This window comes from Oncorhynchus tshawytscha, linkage group LG05 (assembly GCF_018296145.1).
Source record: "Oncorhynchus tshawytscha isolate Ot180627B linkage group LG05, Otsh_v2.0, whole genome shotgun sequence".
NCBI classification, from domain to species: Eukaryota; Metazoa; Chordata; class Actinopteri; order Salmoniformes; family Salmonidae; genus Oncorhynchus; species Oncorhynchus tshawytscha.
Genome location: NC_056433.1, coordinates 43,360,338 through 43,375,998, shown reverse-complemented (window position 1 = coordinate 43,375,998; position 15,661 = coordinate 43,360,338). Strand labels below are relative to the sequence as shown.

At 39.7% G+C, this 15,661-nt stretch overlaps 1 protein-coding gene across 2 annotated transcripts; it reads left to right on the top strand.

Moving 5' to 3' along the window:
* The first annotated feature begins 273 nt into the window (after nucleotides 1-273).
* Nucleotides 274-15,282, top strand: LOC112250615 (actin-like protein 6A). 2 transcript variants are annotated; one of them, XM_024420909.2, is made up of 14 exons: nucleotides 274-456; nucleotides 1,025-1,101; nucleotides 2,317-2,491; nucleotides 7,326-7,426; nucleotides 7,856-7,953; nucleotides 8,301-8,395; nucleotides 9,669-9,775; nucleotides 10,673-10,762; nucleotides 13,605-13,666; nucleotides 13,783-13,897; nucleotides 14,013-14,093; nucleotides 14,251-14,346; nucleotides 14,447-14,533; nucleotides 14,683-15,282. In XM_024420909.2, the coding sequence occupies exons 1-14, from the start codon at nucleotides 432-434 to the stop codon at nucleotides 14,761-14,763; spliced, it is 1,290 nt and encodes a 429-aa protein (XP_024276677.1). In that variant the 5' UTR covers nucleotides 274-431; the 3' UTR covers nucleotides 14,764-15,282. The 2 variants fall into 2 exon arrangements, with proteins under 2 accessions (XP_024276677.1, XP_024276676.1); XM_024420908.2 differs by having other exon boundaries at nucleotides 9,669-9,790.
* The last annotated feature ends 379 nt before the right edge of the window (nucleotides 15,283-15,661 follow it).

The following is a 15,661-nucleotide window of genomic DNA, read 5'->3' as shown; positions in this document are numbered from 1 at the left end:
CCCTACCAATTGACAGTCAAATAATAAGGCCCATTACACTAAAACAAATTAACAAATATGGACAATTTGACTGGTCATATTTACCATACCATTCTCTAACCATTGATGTATAGGGACTGAATTGTGCTCAAATTTTACACAATGTCAAACACAGTTAGGTTCACGCTATCAAAATGTATTCCCTGTCATCTGAAACAGCCCCTCTTCCTCTCATAGTAACTTAACTTTGACGTCACGTACAGAGGCGGATTTAGTGGTGCCGTTGAAACGTTTGATTGGATTGCCTGGTAACAGCTATATGGCGCCTCTTAGGTTGATTCACGTTTATGCATTTCTTTTGTTGTGATAAAACGTTTAGCTAGCTGACGGGAAATTTTCGTTAATCGTATTATCCACAAAGTTATAGTTGTCTGTTTTTATAATTTGAGAGGATGAGTGGCGGAGTGTATGGAGGCGGTGAGTGTGATTTTGCGGTCAAAATTAAATGAATGAACTCGCCACGTTGTGCCGTAGTTAGCTACCAGTAACTAGCTAACAGTAGTAGGAGACAACTACATACAACTAGCTTGCTAGCTAGCTAACCTGTTAGTAGGTGATCTGCAGACTGGTGTTATCTTTAGCATATAGCTAGCTTAATAGCTAGTTATCAATGACGGGCATAATAATTTATTTTCTCTCATGCACTTCTTACTTTGTGATTTACCGAACATAACTGCCAGCGTGGCTGCCAACAATGACTGAAAGATGCTACTAGCTAACTCGCTAGCTGCATGGCTAACAGCCCTTTGCAGATGAATTACACTCTAACGTTAGCCTAACTAGCTAGCTAAAATAGAAAGCAAGCTATCTGCAAGTTCTACCAAAACAAGTTTAGATTGCATTCAGTGACTTTTTAAAACGTTCTCTAGCTTCCTTAGTAGAAATGTAACTAACGTTAGTTGCCAAGTGTGGTCAATTAAGCTAGCCTCTAGTCTTGACGTAAGTTGTTGTGTCATTTATTCACTTGTGCTTACTCTCTCTGCAGATGAGGTTGGAGCCCTGGTGTTTGACATAGGATCATACACAGTGAGAGCTGGCTATGCTGGAGAAGATTGTCCCAAGGTAAGTGTCCTAGTCTAGTGACCTGATTAACTATGCATCTTCCTCTACATATTCATTTTCATTTAGAGGGTATATCAATGTCAGGAAATGAGGACTGTAAACCCATGACAGTGAGCATGAATTAGGTTTAGGTAGTCAGTTCCTGTCGTACTTGCTTTTGGGCAATTCCATGGTAACAAAGTGCTGAGACTTGAAGAACAGTCCATCCAAAGTTTGATAACAGAATGGTGTGTTACCAAACTTTGAAACTGCACTGTTCTTCAAGTAAATATGTTTTTGTAACATTTGATGTGGAAATTGTTAAAAGCAGTCCTTGTGCATTGTTTTAGGATTTAATATTGCAATAATTGTTTTTTTGTTTAAAAAATCTGAGTTTCAGAATCACTGTTATTGTGGAATTGCCCATTTGCCCATCTCCATTAACACCTCTGTCATCAGTAGACATGAAGGTGCCACTATCTAGGGGTCTATTCATCAGTGCACACAGCAGCGACACAGTTGGCAACGGTAAACCATAATCAACAAAAAGTTGGACTATAGGATAGCCTAACATTACTTCTTAGTCCAGGGACCTTACATGTTCTATTAAGAAGTCTGTTGACCAATCCAAGTAACATAATTTTTAAAAAGTCCCCATCAAAATCAGTTTAAGCCAGAGATATGTTTTTTTTGCATAGGCGGCGTCTCAATCCATCTGCCTGTGTCAGTCTTCCGCATCTGTGGTGGAAGGCGGCCAGGCTACAGCAGTGTTTGTCAGAATATTAAACGTCCCGAAAATTGGTCTTCTCACGAAAATGTCTGTAGCATCCAAGCGGTCTACAGTCTAATATATGACCACTATATGAAAAGATGAGAATCTCACGAACGCGTTGGTGTTCTCCGTGTTGCCTTATGACCCCCACATGTGTAATGTAATAGAACTGAGAGTCATGATCAAGGGCTAGGGCGAGGCTATAGTTGTTTCATTGTTGCTTATGCTGTTTGCCATAACAAATTACATTGTTCTGCAAACTAGCAAAAAGGTGTTCCACCTTTAGTTGGAGAAAATACAGTCATGTTTCACTGACAGTATTCTGGACACTAGTGATAGAAACAATGGATTAAAATGCCATTATCTCAGACCTGCCCCAAGAATTAGCCTACTTACACAACCGAGTGCTCCTGCTCCATTCCTCTGAGTTGGCCCATGTTATATACATTTCTTTCTGCACATAGGCTGACTTCCCCACAGTGATCGGTGTGACCCTGGACAGAGAGGATGGCAGCACCCCGATGGAGACAGACGGCGGGGACAAGGGCAAGCAGGGCACCAACTACTTCATCGACACCAACCAGCTGAGGGTGGCCCGCGAAAACATGGAGGTCATGTCACCGCTCAAAAACGGCATGAGTGAGTCTCTCTTCCCCGACTTGATCGTAGGCAATGTGTAAGTTGTATAGACAGTATTCTGCTGTGATGAAATTAAAATCCTCATAAAGTTGGTGGAGCAAATGCTGCTGGTCCTGTGAAGTGGCCCCTAGATAGTATGGTAGAGGGAATGCCAGGCTCAGTGATGCCTTCATCATCTATGACACTGCACAATGTTTTGGTAGAGGATCCTTATCTGGACTGCTTTGTTTGTCTGTGGTCAGTGTCTCCAGAGGCTTCCCCTGTGTATATGCTTTGCCACTATGTTGAAATGATCAGCATTCAACAGTGATTCGAGGTTTATGAAGAGGGTGGTCTTTGTTAGAAGAGGGTGGTCTTTGTTAGAAAAGAGAAATTATGGTTGTTCATTGGTCAGACTGAGAGCCATCATGGTGTTGGGTTTCTTTCTCACGAACTCTCCATGGTGCTGATTTGATGCCAGTAAATATAACAGGCTAGCCATCTGAAATGGGAAATAGGAGGTAACTGAAAACGAGGTGTTGTTTTTTTCCACCCCATTTTAAATATTTTTATGAGATTGCCATTTAGGACATTGCTTACATGGTCCTTCAAGCTGTCGATATGGAGGTAATGATGACCTGACTGTTGTTAATCTGAATTCAGTACAGGGGAGTTGGACTATTTAGAGAAGTGTGACCGCAATCTTAATTGACGCAGAGGAGCACTATGGCACCAGAGACCTCCTTAGAGTGCTGACCTGGATCATTATTCGCACACTTCGCTAAAATTAGCAAAGTTCATCAGTCTTTTTTTTTCTTTTCTCAAGTATCTGACCCAGCAACAGAGATGAGAGGTAGGCTAATAAAATTCAGTTGTGTGACGAGACGTATGCACTATGCATGCACACCTTAATTATTCAACAGTACTGGGCCTTATTTGTAGCAGCAAATGACCTGTATGCATTGCCCAAAGATATGCAGTGCCTTCAGAAAGTATTCACATCCCTTGACTTATTTAACATTTTGTTGTGTTATAGCCTGAATTTAAAATTCCCCATATTGTCAAAGTGGAATTATGTTTTGATACATTTTTTTTATTAATGAAAAGCAGGAACATCTTGAGTCAATAAGTATTCAACCCCTTTGTTATGGCAAGCCTAAATAAGTTCAGGATTAGAAATGTACATTTTATATTTAAAAAAAAGTCATAATAAGTTGCATGGCCTCACTCGGTGTGCAGTAATAGTATTTAACATGATTTTTGAATGACTACCACATCTCTGTACTCCCATATAATTATCTGTAAGGTCCCTCAGTCAAACAGTGAATTTCAAACACCAATTCAACCACAAAGACCAGGGAGATTTTCCAATGCGTCACAAAGAAGGGCAGCTATTGGTAGATGGGTAAAACAACCAAAAAAGTATATATACAAATTAAAGGCAGACATTGAATATCCATTTGAGCATGGTGAAGTCATTAATTACACATTGGATGGTGTATCAATACACCCAGTCACTACAAAGATACAGACGTCCTTCCTAACTCAGTTGCCGGAGAAAAAGGAAGCCGCATTTAGGGATTTCTCTGTGAGGCTAATGGTGACTTTAAAACAGTTATCAGTTTACTTACTGTGATAGGAGAAAACTGAGGATGAATCAACAACATTGTAGTTACTCCACAATACTAACCTAATTGACAGTTAAAGAAGGAAGCCTGAAAAGAATAAAACATATTCCAAAACATTCATCCTCTTTGCAATAAGTCACTAAAGTAATACTGCGAAAAATGTGGCAAAGCAATTCACTTTATGTCCTGAATACAAAGTGTTATGTTTGGGGCAAATCCAATACAACACATTACTAAGTACCACTCTCCATATTTTCAATCACAATGGTGGATGCATCATGTTATGGGTATGCTTGTAAACGTTAAGGACTGGGGAGTTTTTCAGGATAAAAAAATTTATGTAATCCTAAAGGAAAATCTGTCTGCTTTCCACCAGACACTGGGAGATGAATTCAGCAGTACAATAACCTAAAACACAAGACCAAATATACACTGGAGTTGCTTACCGATGAAGAAAGTGAATGTTCCTCAGTGGCCGAGTTACCGTTTTGATTTAAATCTACTTGAAATTCTTTGGCAAAGACCTGAAAATGGTTGTTTAGTAATGATCAACAACCAAGTTGACCGAGCTTGAAGAATTTTGAAAAGAATAATGGGCAAATGTTGCACAATCCAGGTGTGGAAAGCTCTTAGAGTCTTACCCAGAAATACTCACAAGCATTATTGCTGCCCAAGGTGTTTCTACAAAGTACTGAGTGTAAATTAAATATTTCTATATTTCGTTTTCAATAAATTAGCTAATATTTGCTAAAAACATGTTTTTACTTTGTCATTATTGGGTATTGTGTGTAGATGGGTGAACAAAGTGACCCATGGTGGGGTTATGGTATGGGCAGGCATAAGCTACCGACAACGAACACATTTTATCAATGGTAATTTGAATGCACAGAGATACGGTGATGAGATCCTGAGTACCATAACCATGCTATTCATCCGCTGCCATCACCTCATGTTTCAGAATGATAATGCACTCCCCCATGTCGCAAGGATCTGTACACAATTCCTGGATGCTGAAATTGTCCCAGTTCTTCCATGGCCTGCATACTCACCAGACATGTCACTCATTGAGCATATTTGGGATGCTCTGGATCGACGTGTACGACTGCGTGTTCCAGTTCCTGACAATATCAAGCGAACTTTGCAATATCAACTATATGCAAAGGAGATGTGTCGCACTGCATGAAAATGGTGGTCACACCAGAAACAGACTTGTTTTCTGATCCACACCCCTAACTCTTTTTTTTTTTAAGGTATCTGTGACCAAAACATGCAAATCTGTATTCCCAGTTGTGGAATACATAGATTAGAGTTGAATACATTTCTTTCAGTTGACTGTGTTCCTTATGAACTGTAACTCAGTAAAATCTTAAATTGTTGCATGTTGCGTTTTATATATTTGTTCTGTGTTCGTGATAGTAAACCCAGGAATTGAAAATAATTATTTCCCCATTGTTTTGTTCTGAACATAACCATTTTTTGTGTTGTTGTTCTGACCAGAAAAATAAAGTTCTGAACCGGTTCGTATCAAAAAAACATTGGTTTATAATCATTCCTTTTTTTATACAATTATTATAATTTGTATAATTGTTGTTGTACTTTTAACCTTTTTTCTCCCCAATTTTGAGATATCCAAAATCACAAAAGTCCCCTACGGACTCGAGAGGCGAAGGTCGAGAGCCATGCGTCCTCCTAAACACGCCCTGTCAAGCCACACTACTTCTTTACACACTGCTTGCTTAACCTGGAAGGCAGCTGCACCAATGTGTCAGAGAAAACACCGTCCAGCTGCCAACTGAAGTCAGCTTGTAGGCGCCCGGCCCGCCACAAGGAGTCACTAGAGCGGGATTGGACTAGGGAATCCCAGCCAAAACCTCCCTTAACCCGAACTACGCTAAACTAATTGTGCACCGCCTCATGGGTCTCACAGTCACGGCCGGCTGTGACACAGCCTGGGATCAAACCTGGGTCTGTAGTAACGCCTCAAGCGCTACGATGCAGTGCCTTAGACCGCTGCGCCTCTCAGGAGGCCCATATCACTCCTCTGTCAGTTTTTAAAACTCAATTTTTTTTTTGTTCATTTAGCTTGACATTAAATTACTTCACCAATCAGTGCAGATAGAGCAGCTTGTTATAGAGCAGGTAAACTATTTAATCTTTATAGGAAAGCTGTGAAGAGCAAATTGTCTTCTGCCATAAAAGCATGGTTTAATCATAATGAAAAACAAACGTGTGCACTGTGCTGCCAGTCACCATGGACAGACAAGTCTTTGAACTTCAGAGACTTGTCTTAACGTTGGACCAAAGCAAACTTTAGCTAGTTAGCTTGTGTGTGCAGAGCAGCACTAGAATTAAAAACACTTCTTACCTTTTTGTGGTTAATTAATCCAATGTGAAACGTGATAGCCCAACTAAAGTTATCATTAAAAGTTGATCCATTCTTCTATAATTAAAAGGCCTACATCATCAGTAGGCTACTGCAACCTAGGCTTTGGAGGAAGAGGGGCAGGTACCTTACACCCACCGGCAAAGATTTCCAGCTGGCAGGCAGACAATGGAATATGTTTCTAAGTGACAGAGTAAGGACTTTGCATGGACATTTTGTTGCGATTTTTGTGGGACTGGAATAAAATGCCCGGAACAAAAAAAAAGTTCACTTTCGTTCTGATTCTGTTGCTTGAATAATTTAGTTGTTTTCAGTTCTGTTCCCTGAACCAGTTCCAACGCCTGACTAAACCTGGCATCGTAGTCAAAATTCTGCTATCGTGACAACTCTTAACTGTGCAAGTAACGCACTAATTAGCAAGGAATATCAACAAATGTGTACACATGCTTTGATCTCAAAAGCGCACAACCGGGGATGATTGAAAGCCCTCTCCTGCTTGTCAATGCAATACAATCCTACTCGATGTGCTCTGCAGAAATTGGGAAAACAACAATACATTGCATCCATAGAACAATGATCAAATTCTGATTGGAGTAATTTATTGATATTGCGATTTGTGTGATTTTTATTTTTCATGTCCATTCAGACAACTCAAATCTATATTCTTATTGTCCGACTATTTTTTGTGTTAATGTCGAGCCCGGTCTATTATTATTTTTTTATACAAGGAAAACTACCTTGGCCCACCCTGTTGTCTATAGATTTTCTTGTGCCAATCTTTCACTGGTTACCAGTGACATCCTCTTACTCATTAATTTGCGTTTTTGTTTTCTTATCTGTGAAGTCGAGGACTGGGACAGCTTCCAGGCCATCCTAGACCACACCTACAAGATGCACTTCAAGTCGGAACCCAGCATGCATCCTGTACTCATGTCAGAAGCCTCGGTGAGTAGGCCTCACCTTCAGTTTGGAATGAGCCTCGTGTCATTTTTTTCACACCCCCCCGTAATAGTGCATTGGTTTTGTGATAACCTCATTCAGTATGGAATGAACCCCATGTAAGTTGAAATGACAGTGAACACCAACTGCCACTCGTGCCATCAATGTCCAAAATGGCTCACCTGATTTTGAATCACAACAAACCACTATGGAATTACTATACTGTGATATAGTACTGTGATATATGGTATTAAGTATATATGGTGTCCTGCTGGTTTAGGCACCAAATTAAGAAAACACTCTCAAACAGAAGGTACTATCTATATTTGTTCAGAAAGAAACGCTAGTTCACGTTTTCAGTTGAAAAACGTTTTGCTATGGTGTGCCTTAATGAACACAGCACTGTTTTCCCTTCTTTCTCTCATCTCTGTGCAGTGGAACACACGAGCCAAGCGGGAGAAGCTAACCGAGCTAATGTTTGAGCATTACAACATTCCCGCCTTCTTCCTGTGTAAAACGGCAGTGCTGTCTTCGTATCCTTAAGCCATCCAGGCTTGCAGAGTAGATTGACATGAAATGGGGATGTTGTTGGAAGGTTGAAGTGGTGGATTGTTGGTGTTACTGTAATAAAACACTAGTCAAATTCGATTCATCTGCTGTTTAATAATGACCCCAACATCTCCTGAACAGTTTTGTTTTTCTATTCCTTTTATTTAACCTTTATTTATCCAGGTTTGTCTCATTGAAAACTTCTCTCGTCCAAAGTAGATTTGTATTTTGCCATTAGCTATTGCTCATGTGACTTTGACACAAGGTTTGGCCTAAAATACATTTTCATCTCTGTGGAAATGTGCCTTTTCCTTAACTCTGAGTGCCTGAGCTTTGCCAATGGACGATCCACAGGGTTGGTGTTAGACAGCGGAGCCACACACACAACAGCCATTCCAGTGCATGACGGTTACGTGCTTCAGCAAGGTAAATTGTCACTTCTTCGACCACCCTCTCTTCCTATTTTGGTTTGTGGTTTTTACTTTTCATGGGACATGTCCACACATTTGTCTAATAAAGGAATGATAAACTCTTACCCTTATGAGTTAGTTGCAATAACAATCTTTTTGGACACACTTGACCAGAAATGTCATCCATCCACATTGAAGCCATTGTGTCTCATGATGTGGGTATAAATTAATTAATATAGATACAGATTTGGTTTTGAATACCAAGCTTGTGGAAACCCCAAAAATCTATTAACTGGGTAACACTTCTGTCCCTCCCTACAACAAATTGAACCCCCATAGAAAGTATGGTAGCAGTAAGATTAAGTAAAGAGACGCAGGAAAGAGGTTTGACATTGTATCCACCTCCAAATCATCCCCTTACAGTAAAGATACATTTTTTTATTAGGTTAAAGCAACCATCTTGGCAAAGTATCAAGGGCTAGGCTTTCTGCAGTGAGGCCATTTGAGTCGGAGCTGCATTGAAATTCAAGACTGAGGAGAATGGCACAGGAGTCCAGGCTGGCATATTAATTAGGGGGTTGTGTTACCCAGAAATCAATGAAGCCTTTTTAGTTGATATAATATGAGGGAATGTTAATTTGGAAAAGGAGTATTAGGTTAGGGTCATTAAAGGACAAACATGATGCCTCCGTTCACAATGGTGCTAAGTCATTCAGTTTTCTTGGCCTGTGTATATGTCATAGATGTTATAAGCCATCCTAGCTGGTGTATACACTGAGTGTACAAAACGCTAGGAACGCCTTCCTAATATTTAGTTGCATCCCCCCCTTGACCTCAGAACAGCCTCGATTCGTTGGGGAATGGACTCTACAAGGAATCGAAAGCGTTCCACAGGGATGCTGGCCCATGTTGACTCCAATGCTTCCCACAGTTCTAAAGTTCTCTGGTGGTCCTTTGGGTGGTGGACCGTTCTTGATACACACACACACAGGATAATGTTGAGCGTGAAAACCCCAGCAAAAAGCATACATTCACTTAAATCAGTGTAGATTAAGAGGTGACCGCCAATATAGTTTTCACTTGGCCAGTCTGTCATGGATAGAGCAGGTGTTCATAATGTTTTGTGCACTGAGTGTATGTTCCAATGATAGGAAAATAAAATGATAGATGATACAGCATTTATTTTGTCTAAATATGTGTTTTGGACATGACGACAAATGAAAATGATGCTGTCTTCAATATCCTTTCCCCAAAACAACCAGTGACACCTTTTTGGTATTTTGTTTCAGGCATTGTCAAGTCTCCCCTTGCTGGGGATTTTATGAGCATGCAATGTAGAGAGCTATTTCAAGAGTTAAATGTTGAAATAGTCCCTCCTTACATGATTGCCTCAAAGGTGAGACCTGCTAAAGTAAGTCAAAACTACTCATTTCAGAGATTCCACATCTCACTTTTTTTTGGTGCTATTCCTCAAGTTACGGTGGTGGGGTGGTGTAAGTACTTAGATATTTAAAAAATATCTTTACATATTAATGTTGTCTCATGGATTTCCCTTCATCTGCTCGATGTTTCATTAGTCACTTGGGTCTGTTTGGGTATCTGCATGTAATATTAAGGCTGTCTGTAATTTAATGATTGACCAATAACAATTAATACAAGTGATGCTCTAACTCAGGTCTTTGGTTCCCATACAGTGCGTGCATGAACATCAAGTTGACATGGGCCATAAAATTGGTATAGACAAAATTTGTTTGATCAACTCCATACCAAAAGCCCTACATTGGTCTAGTGGTCTAGTTAATTGGAATTCCCTTGTCATTCTCTATTGTCTTGTATTTGCATTAGCATGAATTTAAATGAGCATGTCACACAGCATGCTTGAAAAAGTCAATCTACAAAACCTAAAGCGATATCCATAATTGAATAAGCACTAGGGGAAAGAAACATGATAGGAACCCGACTTCACAGGAATCCCATTCATCCTTCATATTTTGATTTCTCATACCACAAAATGTGACATTCTTCATTGTCCTGTGATTGTCTTCGCCCGTCACACTCTGGGATGAGATTTCTCTGAATTTATCAGGAATTCCTCATATTCCTGACATCAAGACTTGGTAGCCTTTTATCCCTGGCTCCGTATTATTACACTCTCTTTCGCCTGGTCCCAGATCTGTTTGTGCTGTCTCGCCAACTATGGTCATTTCCATAAACAGCACAAACAGATCTGGGACCAGGGTACTTCTCTTCCATTGAGATGGCACACTGCTAATCTTAGAGTTTCTCATTGTAGGATGCAGTACGTGAAGGAGCCCCAGCAAGCTGGAAGAAGAAGGAGAAACTACCCCAAGTCACCCGTTCCTGGCACAACTACATGTGTAATGTAAGTAGTTATGTGTGCTATCATAAACAGAAAGTCATAAACAGTCCTATGTGTCACCGAATCATATGGATCATAGACGTGATATAAACCTGTCTTCATCATTTACATTTTCTTTAGTGAATTTTCATTACTGCTACAAGGCTCGTGAGTTAACACTTGTCCTCTTGTTGGAGAAGAGGAATATAGATTTACTTTGTCTGTATGGACAAGAAGGGGGGAATCACAGTAGGCCTATCAAACAATTACTCCGATCAGAATTGGATTAGAGAGGCCAACATTGGAATAATATTCAAATCACATTTTCATGTACATAAACAATAAAACCTAGCTACATGTCAAAGTGTAGGGGATTTATTATTACAGTGCCTTTGGAAAATATTCTCATCCCTTTGACTTTTTCCAAAATGTTTTGTTACAATGTAGGATTAAAATGGATTTAAAAGGCAAAAAAATTAAATACCAATGAGAAAACACTTACATAAGTATTCAACCCCCTGAGTCAATACGTGTTAAAATCACCTTTGGCAGCGATTTACAGCTGTGAGTCTTTCTGGGTAAGTCTCAAATAACTTTGAACACCTGGATTGTACAATATTTACACATTATTCTTTTTTAAAAAATGTTTCAAGCTCTGTCATGTTGGTTGTTGATCAATTCTTGTCATAGATTTTCAAGCTGATTTAGGTCAAAACTGTAACTAGTCCACCCAGGAACACTCAATGTCATCTTTGGTAAGCAACCCCAGTGTATATTTGGCCCTGTGATTAAGTTTATTGTGTTAGCTAATCCAAGTGTATCGTTTTAAAAGGTAATTGATCATTAGAAAACCCTTTTGCAGTTATATTAGCACAGCTGAAAACTGTTGTTCTGATTAAAGAAGCAAAAAAAATGGCCTTTAGAGTAGTTGAGTATCTGGAGCATAAGCGTTTGTTGGTTCGATCATAGGCTCAAAATGGCCAGAAGCAAAGAACTTTCTTCTGAAACTTGTCAGTCTATTCTTGTTCTGAGACATGAAGGCTATTCCATGCGAGAAATTGCCAAGAAACTGAAGATCTCGTGCAGGCCACTCCAGGATGCTGGCCTTCTAGGCAGAGTTGCAAAGAAAAATACATATCTCAGACTGGCCAATAAAAGAAAAGATGGGCAAAAGAACAGACACTGGACAGAGGGACTCTGTCTAGAAGGCCAGCATCCCGGAGACGACTCTTCACTGTTGACGTTGAGACTGGTGTTTTGCGGGTACTATTTAATGAAGCCGCCAGTTGAGGACTCGTGAGGCGTCTGTTTCTCAAACTAGACACTAATGTACTGGTGGACCTCTTGCTCAGTGCACCGGGGCCTCCCACCCCCTTTCTATTCTGGTTAGAGCCAGATTGCACTGTTCTGTAATGGGAGTAGTACACAGCGTTGTACGAGATCTTCAGTTTCTTGGCCATTTCTGGCATGGAATAGCCTTAATTTCTCAGAATAAGAATAGACTGACGAGTTTCAGAAGAAAGTTCTTCGTTTCTGGCCATTTTGACCCAGCTACAATAGTCATTTACAACATCAATTTGATGTTATTTTAATGGGCAAAAAAAATGTGCTTTCCTTTCAAAAACAAGGATATTTCTATGTGACCCCAAACTTTTGAATGGTAGTGTATATATTTTTCTATTACCCATCTACCAACCAATAGGTGCCCTTTGCAAGGCATTAAACCTCCCTGGTCTTTGTGGTTGAATCTGTGTTTTAAATGCACTGCTCTACTGAGGGACCCTACAGATAATTGTATGTGTGGGTTACAAAGATGAGGTAGTCATTCAAAAATCATGTTTAACACTATTGCACAGAGTACATCCTTGCCACATATCTTACTTACTAAAAAAAAATTACGATTACAACAACTTATTTAGGCTTGCCATAAGAGATTGAATAGTTATTGACTCAAGACATTTCAGCTTTTCAATTTTGTATTAATTTTCAAAAGTAAATCATCTAAAACATAAAGTCAAAGTGGAATTATAGGTCAGTGACATAAAATCTCAATTGAATCCTTTTTAAATTCATGCTGTAACACAACAACATGTGGAATAAGTCACAGGGGTGTGAATACTTTCTGAAGGCCCTGTAAGTGCGTATGGCCTACAGCCTCATGTCTAAACTGATGCTGACACGAGCGAGGCGCCAGAAAATGTAGCCAAACTTTAATGAGACTTTCTAATTACATAAATATAGGCTAAATAAGTAATTTTAATAAGTAATTTTTTTAAGTAATTTTTTCCAGCCAGTAATTTTTTGACAAACATAATGAAGGATAATTAACATCTAAAGGCTTGTTTCTATCGATGTACTCGAGGCACGGTTCATTTAGATAAAATAGTGCCTGTTTGCACATCACCCACCTTGAATCTGTGCATAGGTGGTCAGCATTTGGAAACTATTTAACCATAAATGTTATTGTTTAAAACCTGAATGTTTTATGTCATTTTATGAATCGTGTCTCACCTTGTTTTAAAGTAACCTAGCCTAACCAAAAATACGACCATGAAAATGTTGAGAATTATTTAAAACACTTTGTCATTGAAACCATCATTTCTCTTATGTTCTATTCATTTGCAAATCAACTCTATTCATTTTCAAATTAACAATCAGTCAAAGGCCATAATCCGAGTCATATTACCCATGCTCTTTGATGCATCTTTAGATCGCCGCTCTTAATTTATAACGGATCTTTTTTGGGGGGGTGGGATAAGTGAATTGAGCTTTTGGACAAGTAAAAAAATCTGTCCTACAAGTGGCTAAAAAAGTTCATGTCAGGCCCTGCTGCTTGAGTATTTAATATTTTTTGCCCTGTCTCCAGACTGTGATCCAGGATTTCCAGGCCTCCGTGCTGCAGGTCTCAGACTCGCCGTACGATGAACAGTGAGTCCACCATAATCTACTCCATTCAAACATTTCACAATAACCACCACAGAATAGTTCCGTCCCTTAAAGGGTTATTTCTCCATTGTTTTGAAATGTAATCCTCTCTCCCACAGAGTTGCAGCCCAGATGCCCACAGTTCACTACGAGCTGCCCAATGGATACAACTGTGACTTTGGGGCAGAGAGGCTGAAGATTCCAGAGGGCCTTTTCGACCCTTCCAATGCCAAGGTAAGAATCGCCGATTGTCAAAAAGCCTTAATCATCCTATGTGACCGGACCTGTCTGAAATGTGGTGTTCAGAATGTTCAGTGTTCTAACCGTCTGTTCCGGTTCTCCTCCACAGGGTCTGTCTGGCAACACCATGTTGGGAGTCGGCCACGTGGTGACCACCAGTGTGGGAATGTGTGACATTGATATTCGGCCGGTAGGTGCCTACATTCAAGACCTATGTATTTTGTGAGTGACACTTGGTATGTTTGTTATTCAGAATGACATGTTAAAGCAAGGTTGAGGCCAGTTGACCTTTTTCCCCCACTTGAATGAAGAGGTTCTACAGAACTGACTTTTGATCTTTGTCCCAGGGTCTTTATGGTAGTGTGGTGGTCACCGGCGGCAACACACTCATCTCTGGCTTCACGGACCGACTCACCAGAGAACTCTCTCAGAAGACCCCCCCTGTGAGTGCTACACTAAAGTATTTCTCAATGACTTACTTCATCCATTTGTGGTACTCTTAAAGTTAGTAATCTTGGTGCCCATCTTCTCTCCTCTGTTCAGAGCATGAGGCTGAAGTTGATAGCCAACAACACAACGGTGGAGCGCAGGTTCAGTGCCTGGATAGGAGGCTCAATCCTGGCATCACTAGTGAGTTCACTTCCATATACTTTTACTGTATTGCAATGCTTCTGGTCACTAGCTCACTATGATTTGTGTGTTTGCCTGATTATTATTTATTTTTTTATTATAACATGATATTACTTTGACCTAAAGTGTCATGTTTTCTTTTACCCTAGGGAACTTTCCAGCAAATGTGGATCTCGAAACAAGAGTACGAGGAGGGCGGTAAGCAGTGTGTGGACAGAAAGTGCCCTTGATTGACCGCCAACGATGTTCTGCTGCCTCCAGAACTCCAGAACAACGTGTCTAGTTTAACATTTTAATGTGGACTCCGGAACACCCAAGGACGGTTGCTGTTTTTGACGATTTAAAAAAATTTAAAAAACTGATAAGTCTGTCTTTTTTATAATTTTATGTAGAAAACATTGACTAACAAACCGTGTCACATTGCTATGAAGAGGGAGGGGGAGGCTAAATTCCTTTTTGATTCCACATAATTTTCAGTATATTTAATAAGAGGACAGATATTTTGATATCAATCCTCTTGACAGGTAGAAACACTTGGGCAGTGTTAGTGGTTATGCATTATCTAATGTGGTGTCAGGTGAATGTCATTTGTCTTTAAACCTTTCCATTTTGGGGTAGTGAATTAGCTTCTCTAATGATGCCAAGACAATTATTCACTGCAAATGAAATTTGTATTTAATTTCACTCATGTTTATATTTGATTGGCTATTTGCTGTCTTGAAAATAAAAGGAATATTTGTTATAAGTGATTTTCTTGAATTCTTTTTGACACTTGCAACTAATTTGACGCACTTGTGTACATTCACTTTATTTAAATTTTTCAGCAGAACAGATGCATAATTTTACAAATTCTCATCTGCTTAAATGATTTCACAGGTTGTGGTTAGTCACCACACAATCCCCAACTAAAATGCAAATGAATGGCAACAAAAAATAATGCGATGTCATTTAATGAGGAAAATAATTTGATTTGAAGCCTCTCCCTCTGGAGCCAAGGAGCTGAGAATGTTTAATTGACTCTGCAAAGAAAGAGATTCTAGTATGGGTGAGTACAGTATGTCATATGCAGTAGTTCAGAGGAGAGCACAAAGTTTTTCCTGAATGAACTGATTAAATGGTTAAAGGATA

What these genes read in the sequence shown, in the direction of transcription:
- LOC112250615 (XM_024420908.2), top strand. Translation starts at nt 432, where the DNA reads ATGAGTGGCGGAGTGTATGGAGGCG. An exon ending in CGGTTACGTGCTTCAGCAAG is followed by an intron (nt 8,396 to 9,668) that starts GTAAATTGTCAC and finishes ATTTTGTTTCAG; the next exon opens with GCATTGTCAAGTCTCCCCTT. An exon ending in GACTCGCCGTACGATGAACA is followed by an intron (nt 13,667 to 13,782) that starts GTGAGTCCACCA and finishes TCTCTCCCACAG; the next exon opens with AGTTGCAGCCCAGATGCCCA.